At 50.8% G+C, this 9146-nt stretch overlaps 1 protein-coding gene across 3 annotated transcripts in view; it reads left to right on the forward strand.

The window, feature by feature from the left end:
• Nucleotides 1-3236, forward strand: part of Epha10 (EPH receptor A10) — a 35964-nt gene extending 32728 nt beyond the window's left edge. For all 3 annotated transcript variants that reach the window (XM_036177274.1, XM_036177272.1, XM_036177273.1), the window contains 5 exons: nt 108-311; nt 578-727; nt 1248-1441; nt 1769-1924; nt 2115-3236. In XM_036177274.1, the coding sequence (XP_036033167.1) occupies nt 108-311; nt 578-727; nt 1248-1441; nt 1769-1924; nt 2115-2229 (819 nt within the window). In that variant the 3' untranslated portion in view covers nt 2230-3236. The remainder of the gene's footprint in view (nt 1-107; nt 312-577; nt 728-1247; nt 1442-1768; nt 1925-2114) is intronic.
• Nucleotides 3237-9146: the final 5910 nt, after the last annotated feature.

The raw sequence follows: 9146 nt of genomic DNA on the forward strand, positions 1-9146 counted from the left end.
TTGCCTCCTCTGGGCAGGCTGACCTACTGCTTGTGGTACCCTGAATCCCAGAGGGACTTAGTGGCTTCCTGGGTGATCTGAATGTACGGCCCTCACCCATTCCACAGCATCACGAGGGGGAGCTGATGGCCGCCCAGTTGATGGGTCTGCTGCCTGGGCTGGCATCGGCCATGAAGTATCTGTCACAAATGGGCTATGTGCACCGGGGTCTGGCAGCCCGCCGAGTGCTCGTCAGCAGTGGCCTCATCTGTAAGATCTCTGGCTTTGGGCGGGGTCCCCGGGACCGAGCAGAAGCTGTCTACACCACTATGGTAAGGAGTTCCCGTCTCTGGTTCCACCTGCTGCTTCTCCTGCTGGCCACACCCAGCAGCCCCATGGTCTCCATATCTCTGCTCTGCCTCCTTTCCTGCTGCTGGTGGTCCTTCCCTACCTGGTCCCTCTCCTTTGATGGTACCATCCCCATGTCAGCTGGGCTGCTCCCTCAGATGTGAAGAGGGTGGGGGAAGACATGTGGGACTGGGATGTGGGTGCTGGTGACTCAATGCTTTCCTGCCCTGCCTTGCTCACCCACCCACAGAGTGGCCGGAGCCCAGCACTCTGGGCAGCTCCTGAGACGATTCAGTTTGGCCACTTCAGCTCTGCTAGTGACGTGTGGAGCTTTGGCATTGTCATGTGGGAGGTGATGGCCTTTGGGGAGCGGCCCTACTGGGACATGTCTGGACAAGATGTAAGTGACCTATGGCTCCAGCGTCCTGACCTCTGCCTATTGATCCTTAGCCTCTTAGCTCCAGACCTCTCTTCTACTCCCGTCCTGCCTAGAGTCCTCCTTGGGATGATGATAGTGGTGGTGGTGGTGATGATGATGATGATGATGATAGTGGTGGTGGTGGTTGTGGTGATGATGATGATGATGATAGTGGTGGTGGTTGTGGTGATGATGGTGATGATGATGGTGGTAGTGGTGGTGGTGGTGGTTGTGGTGATGATGGTGATGATGATGGTAGTGGTGGTTGTGGTGATGATGATGATGATGATAGTGGTGGTGGTTGTGGTGATGATGGTGATGATGGTGATGATGATGGTAGTGGTGGTGGTGGTGGTTGTGGTGATGATGGTGATGATGATGGTGGTGGTGGTGGTGGTGGTGATGATGGTGATGATGATGATGATGATGATGATGATGATGTGTGTGTGTGTGTATTGGGCAATCTGAAGTATCCTGTCTCCTTCCCGTCATTGGAGTCCAGGTGATCAAGGCTGTGGAGGATGGCTTCCGGCTGCCACCCCCCAGGAACTGCCCCTCCCCACTACACCGGCTGATGCTTGACTGCTGGCAGAAGGACCCAGGTGAGCGGCCCAGGTTCTCCCAGATCCACAGCATCCTGAGCAAGATGGGGCAGGAGCCAGAGCCCTCCAAGTGTGCCGCGAACACCTGCCTCAGGTACATCCTCACCAACCCCCAAGCCAGATCAGTCAGCCAAGCTCTCACTTGTCTGCCAATATTCTCCCAGTGTCCAGACAGATCTGACAGCCCCACCTGCTTCAGGCACATCTCACTTCATGGCAGTTATGTCCTGGATTTTGCCTTTTAGTTGGCTATCTCTCCACTTGTTGCACTGTCCTGACCCATTTCTCCAGGGCCTTTTGTGTGCCCATGTGAGGTGTGATCACCTTACTCTCTCCCCTGTCCTTTCTTGCTTCTCAAGAGAGTGACTGGGTCTGGTGGCACACCCTGGTTGTCCACTGACTGTGGCCTCTCTGCTCCCAGGCCTCCCACCCCCCTGGCAGACCGTGCCTTCTCTACCTTTCCCTCCTTTGGCTCTGTGGGTGCCTGGCTGGAGGCCCTGGACCTGTGCCGCTACAAGGACAACTTCTCTGCAGCTGGCTACGGAAGCCTGGAGGCTGTGGCTGAGATGACCGCCCAGTGAGTCTAAGGAGCCAAGGTCAAGGACAGGGTTCAGGGAACCCAACAGAGCTCTTACCTAGATGGGAAGGCCCTACCTATCCTGGCTCTGGGCCTTTCCCTGTCCAGAAAAGGGGAAGGAGAGGGTTGGTTCCCACGGGAGGAGTAGAGATGGATCGAGTCAGCCTCATACGACTGTGCCTCATTGCAGGGACCTGGGGAACCTGGGTATCTCTTCCGCTGAGCATCGAGAAGCCCTCCTGAGTGGGATCAACGCCCTGCAGACTCGAGTGCTGCAGCTACAGGGCCAGGGGGTACAGGTGTGAGCAGCTCAATCCTGCCCAAGGACCTGCAAGCTACACCTCCCTTGGGTGGGAGGAGCGAGCGCTCTCATACTCTTAGTGGGCCCTGAGCGGGTTGGTACCACGTTATCCCCCACATTTCATATTTCCTCTCAACACCTTGCTGACCTAGTGGTCCTACAAAAGAGGTTCAGATCCCTGGAGAGGACCCCAGAGATAACAGTAGGAAGCATTTTAGGGTGTCAAGGGCAAAGCTGGTTGGGGGAAGACAGTCAATTTCAGTTGTCCTGCCTCAGGCCCCTTGGTCTTCCACGCCCACTTCGGGTTGGGCCTAATCAGTGGGCATCTCATTTCCTCAGAGAGCTTTTAGCCTACTAGGCAGTAAGGGTTCCTGAGAGAGACCCATTGGTTGTAGCAGAGGCCACAGCTGCCTGGTCATCTGAGTATGGGACCCTGGGCTAGTGGGTAGTGTCCCTTAATTCCTATGCCAAGGCCCAAGCAGGAAAGTGGTGCTGAGCTCAGGGACTGGACCCCCAGGTGGAGGCTTCAGAGCTTATGGCTTCCTGCCTTGGCTTAGCAGGTCAGGGTGAGGGCCAGGTTCCTACTAGGGCACACAAGGTCCTGGTGCTCCCCTGAGCCTGGCTGTCTCATGTGTTTGGGAACTGATTCAGAAGAGCACGGGGTAGAGGGGGGAGGTGTTGCTCTGCATTCTGGAGAGTAGAGAGGAGAAAGAGACTGAGGAGGCAGTGGTTTTGACAGGCCGGTCCAGCCCCATTGTATATAGATGGGGAAGTCAGAGTTTATAATCTCAGAGCCAGGGTTTGATGCCAGACCATAATCCAGGGAGTGGGCTGGCTCTGGAGAGAGCTTGCCTTTCCCCATCACACCAGCACTGTTCCCTGGGCAGCCCAGCGAGTCCTTGATGGGCGAGTCCCTTCAGGCTGCTCTGCCCCCACACGCCATGCTTCCTCCTCTGTAGAGTGCCTGTGTGTGTGTGCGTGTGCGCATGTGTGTGTGTGTATGTGTGTGTGTGTGTGTGTGTGTGTGTGTGTGTGTGTGTGTCTGTGTCTGTGTCTGTGTGTGTGCTGTCCAGGCCCTTGAAGGAGTATGGTGCTAGCTGACCTATCTGCAAGGATCCTGGCAGCTGTGAGAACTGGAGACCAAGACTATCCAGGTTGGGCAGAGAGAGAGGCTGCTGGATGTGGGCAGGACCACTGGGGCCAAATTTTTCTGCATCACTCTTGATGGCTCCCTGCTCTGTTTCAGCTGTGGTAGGCAAGAGGGGCAGCATGGCTGGGCCAGCAAGTGGGAGTGCAGAGAGGCAGACAGAGTTCAGGGTACCTGTGGAGGGATCGGACTAGGAGCGGATTCCCATGGGGACAGGGAGGTCGGCCAGGTGGATCGTTGTTATGTATGTGTCAAGGGGTGTCCAGAAGGCTTCTTAGCATAAGTCAGAATTGAATAAGGTCTTGAGAGGTAGAGTTTCTCTCTGTAGGGTGGTTGGAGTTATCAGCAGACTCAGAATCCAAGCAAGGATCTCTGACAGAGTCTGGGGGCTGGAATACATGGCATCTTTGGGGAGTATCCCATGGGGGGGGGCAGTGACTCTCAGCAGTGCCTTTGGCCTTGATCTGCCAGCAGTAGCTCTTCCCTCGTCAGAGTCTGTCCCATTTCTGGCTCTCTGCTCCCTGGACCCCTGCCTGAGCTCAGTGACTTGAGATAGTGCACTCAGAACTGGGGGAAATGATAGGCCCCCACAGGCTCTTCCTTCATTCTCCCTCCAGGGAAAACTGGCCCAACATCCAAGGCTCATGGGGACCAGTGCCCCGTCTTGGGTGATCGGAACCTCCTCCCCCCATCTCCAGCCACATGAGTCATTCTCAAGGTCAAACTCCTCCCTCCCCGGTTGTCGGCAGAGGGGTCCCTGGTTGTGTTGGCAGGACTTCGGTGTCCAGGGTAGACCTCCCCTCTGATGAGGAGTGAGGTCCTAGAATCCTGAGAGGGTCCCAGGCCTCAGCCCTGCATAGGCATCAGCATGATACAGGGTGCTAGGGCACTGGGGACCCTCCACAGATCTATTTTTATACATGGAACTTGTTTGTTGGACAGAGAGAGGCGGCCTGGAACCCATATTGCCCTGTCTGCACCCACCCAGGGAGGAAGGGGCTGGTTGTGGGTGGAGGCTCCTTCGAGGAGCTCTGGAGATGCTTTTTATATTTCTTGGGTTCTATACGCAGTACAAAGTAATAAAAACTTGTCTGTTATGGTCCTTCTGTGTGGCATTGTTAAACCACTGAGCAGTTGTGGGTGGAGATTCTGCACACAGCCCCTGAGTATGCATTCATACTCAGAATGCCACAGTCTAGTGGAGACACAGGAAATGGGACTGGACAAGGGCCAGAGGCACATGGGACACACTGGGTGTCACACAAGGCTGTATCACAAAACCAGTCAAGAAAGGAAGTTATGTGTGCTGGAAGACGTGATACCTGCACAGATGTGGAGCTGGGGACAGGAAATGACCAACAGTTGGATTTGGGATGTTCATGTGAGATGCTTGAAGACTGTTTAGGACATGGGTAGATATCTAGGTCTGGACCTTGGAGCATAGGTGTAAGATAGAGACTGACCTCTGGGGTCATCGTCGTCGTCGTCGTCACCTCACTAATGTGGCCTTGATGGTCCAGCCTCTCGATGGTCCAGCCTCTCGATGGTCCAGCCTCTTGATGGTCCAGCCTCTCGATGGTCCAGCCTCCAAGGCAGCACACAGGGCTCAAAGGAAATCCCACAGTGTCATCGAAGCTAAAACTTTTCTATCTGAGGAGTTAGGGAAAATGAGGACACTCACACGCTCTCTTGATGGTTTCTTCCTTTTATCTCCTTTTCTCCCCCTCTCTACCACACTGCTTATATATCCCAACAAAATCTTTCAGGCAATAAGAGTCATGGAAGGTTGCACTCCATAGGTAAAGACATGGCTAAAAACAAAGCCTTTCCAACAACTCTCATGCAGTGTATCTGCGTAGCCTCTGATGAGCAAGCAAGGAGCGTTATTTTCTCAGCCACCCTTTAATTGACAGGCTGTCAATTGTAGTTACAAAGAAAGAATCAATTACTTACTATCTATCTTGAGATGTAGTCTATAAGGAATGTTAAACCTAAACTGCTGAAGAGCCCAAGAGAACAAGAAAATTGCGTACTTGCAACCAACCTGAGTGTAGAGCTGTAGAGCTGCTTCGCCTCTTTGCTCCTGCACCCCACCCCCCCAAACCCAAACAGGGTTTCTCTGGGTAGCTTTGCGCCTTTCCTGGAACTTACTCTGTAGCCCAGGCTGGCCTTGAACTCACAGAGATCCCTCTGCCTCTGCCTCCCAAGTGCTGGGATTAAAGGCTTGCACCACCACCGACCGGGCCATGTAAACATTTTTTAACTAACATTCTGTAATCAGGAATCATAAATTCTGAATTTTCTTTAAATCTCCAATTTGCCTGGTGAGTGTTGGGTTTTGGACAAAGAGAAGCTAAGGGTGTCATAGATTCTGTAGTTTGTGCTCAGGTACTACATATCTTTTAGTATCAGCTTAGCTGGCACTTTCCATGATACTGTGACACTTAAATCTTAAAATGTACTTTTTTTGTTTCGTGTATGATTCCTGACTATCCAAGAAAACCTGTAGCCCTTATTTTGAGGCTACAGAGTCAAATTATTTTCTGTAACCCTGACTAGTCAAAATTGCACAAATTGAGGTCAGGAATGGGTGCAAGGAATTAATCATTTGCCAGCTAGCAATAATTGGGCTGTTTTGTATTTTATGACCAGACAGCTCAGTAATGTCCTTACAGATTGCTTTACTGGGAATGTTTAATCTTAAAAATCATTAGCAAGGCATCTGGTCTAATTTAAAACTGTTTTTGAAGCTTTGTATCAGCTAGTGGTGCTCAGCAATAAAATTAAAGGAATTTGAGCCATCCTGGCTCCCAGTTAATCATTAATTTGAGCTATGATCAGAAGCAGCTCCTTATGGGGAACTCATGGGCTCTGACTCTGTAGCATATCCTTGTATTCATTTTTATTCATCAAAATTATACAGCTTAATGAGGGAATCATCTTCCTGACAATCCACAGATATAAATGTCCAGTAGATGGGGATGTATCCATGAGATAAACACACTACAATACAGGCAGTGTAGCAGCAACATGTAAAGGCACAACAGAAGCAAAGGACATTCTGGCATCTGTATCCTTGTAAGCCTTGCTTAAACAAGATATACTCATCAGAGAGTTTTTCTTTAGGTGAGCTGACACCCTGCACCCCAATTGCCACCTGCTGTTCCTCTGACAAGACTACCAGCAACCACACTTAGGAAGGTTGAAGCCACCATGGGAGGGAGGCCACCCAGGGAGCACAGAGAGTAGAGGGGAGTCCTGGAGAAGCTCCAGCATTACAGGGCAGCTTGGATAGAGGGCACAGGAGCCAGACTGCAAGGAGCAACAGGAAGGAGAGGCCAGACAGTTAAGAGCACTAACACTGGCTGCTCTTCCAGAGGACCCAGGTTCAATTCCCAGCACCCACATGGCAGCTTACAACTGTTACTCCAGTTCCAGAGGATCTGGCACTCTCACACAGGCATACATGCAGGCCAAACACCAATGCACATTAAAAAAGAAAACATCATCCTAGGAAGGAGAGGCCAAAGCATGCGCCATCACAGGAAGTATGAGTTTCCGTGGGAGTCAGATCCAGAGTGGTGGGGGGTGGAGGGGAGATGACATTGGTAACTAGACTACATGCTTATTCCAGGCCACTACAGCAAAGCACTACACCCTGTGTGTTGTACATAATGTGCTTATTATCACACAGCTCTGGGGCTGGAAGGCCAAGAACACTGCATTGCTTCTGCAGACTGAGGGGAACATCTCTGGGTTTGACAATGGGCATTTTTTGTTTCTCTGCATCTGGTCCATACCAGCCCAGCCCAATAGCCTCATTTAAACTTAATTATTTCTTCAAAAATGTCATCTGGCCAGGTGGTGGTGGCGCACGCCTGTAATCCCAGCACTTGGGAGGCAAAGGTAGGTGGATCTCTGTGAGTTCAAGGCCAGCCTGGTCTACAGAGCTAGTCCAGTACAGGCTCCAAAGCTACAGAGAAACCCTGTCTTGAAAAACCAAAAAAAAAAAAAAAAAAGTCATCTGAAAATACAGTCACGTTCAGTTATTGGGGTTAGGATTTCCACAAAGCAGTTTGAGTGGGGAATTATACAGCTTCTAACAATGATCTTAATTTTAGGGGTGCAGAAGTCACAAAAGAAAGATGGGGGGGTGGAGCTGAAGGATCTTACAGACTGCAGCAAAGTGCTTCTGCAATGTAGGGTTATTACTAGCAAGGTGAGACCCCCAGATAGATATAGTGCATGGCTGGGAGTTGAAACCATCTTCTCTGGGCAGTGAGCCTGATCTGGTTTTATGAAGTAGTCCTCTGTTCAGCCAGTGTGTACCAGACACCTGGGCCAGCGCTGGGAGCTAAGATCTCATTGTTTACTGCACAGCTAATTATAAAAAGAATGAGGCATAATTCTAGGCACTGTGGACTCCAGAGCCTAGTCTTCACTGGCGTGGGGTGCTCTCAGAGGAAACAGTAGTGAATTCACTGCCCTTGTTAAGCAGGGTCTGACCTTGGCATTTCTACAGATCATCTCTCCCCTCCTGACCTCACCCACTTTGCACTGCCTACCACAGCATGTACCCCTTTGACAGCTGAAGTGCATGGGACAACAGAGAGAAATCAGAAACCATTTAGGGTCATGGATGACCTCAAGGTGCCTACAGCACATTAAGTGTGGGCAGGGAAAATGTTTTGATTAAGACCGCTTCAAGTAAGAAAAATCCAGAATCCAGACCAAGCTTGTTTCTGAATTGTGACTATCCTCCCTGACCCCCGAGGTGGTTCCCTTGTCCGGGATGTCCTCATATTCACTATGTAGCTGAGGATAACCTTGAACTCCTGATCCCCCTGCCTTTAATCCTCACATTCTGGTACCACCATACCTAGTAAATTGTCTTACTTATAATCCTTGAGTGTGTTACACTGAATTTTAGGTGTAGGCCAACAACCATCACATCATGCAACAAGGTAGGCAGATTTAGGTGTATATTGTGATAGAGATTTGCTTTGCTTTTCAGGGGTCCTGGGAACACCCTGAAGATGGAAGCCCTGTGGTGGCATAGGATTTCCCTATTATTGGAGATAGGCCTTTAATTACCTTGAGAGAATGATTGTGCCTGGCTTTCAAAGAACAATGCCTTGATGTCCACTCTCTCACTGTTGAACTACTTCACAGGGTGGCCTAGTCTCAAGGAAAGACATGTAGGATCTGTCCACTAAGGGGATCCTCAAAATTCCAGGGCCCCTGGAGGACTTGGAGGACCCTTCTCTTTATTGGTACCCCGGGGTCTTGAGGGAGGATGCCACGGTGCATCTGCTCTTCCACCTTGAGCAGCTCTGGTACAAATTGTCCAGAGGGATGAAGTAGGTCAGACGAGGATGTCACCTCTGGGGCTTTGAACTAGAAGCCACACCTCACCTCTGGCTAACTGGTCTAGGCTACCATGCCTTACTTCTGGAGGCTAGCACTCTTTGTGGTATCTTCCTGTTTTTAAAATAGGTCATTCAGGGGACTAGAGAGATGACTTGGCCATTAAGGGCACTGGCTGTTTGCCCAAAGGACCAGGGTTCAATTCCCACCACCCACATGGCAGCTCACAACTGTCTGTAACTCTGGTCTCAGGGGATCTGAGGGCACTGCATGCATGTGGTACAGACATATACACAGGCAAAATACTCATATCCATAAAAACAAAATCAGAAAAGCAAAGATTACTGCCAAACTAACCCAAACACCAAGGGTGCAATTTGTTCGACATTATCAAGCCCATTCTCTGA

The sequence above is a fragment of the Onychomys torridus genome, chromosome 2 (assembly GCF_903995425.1).
Source record: "Onychomys torridus chromosome 2, mOncTor1.1, whole genome shotgun sequence".
In the NCBI taxonomy this organism is placed as follows: domain Eukaryota; kingdom Metazoa; phylum Chordata; class Mammalia; order Rodentia; family Cricetidae; genus Onychomys; species Onychomys torridus.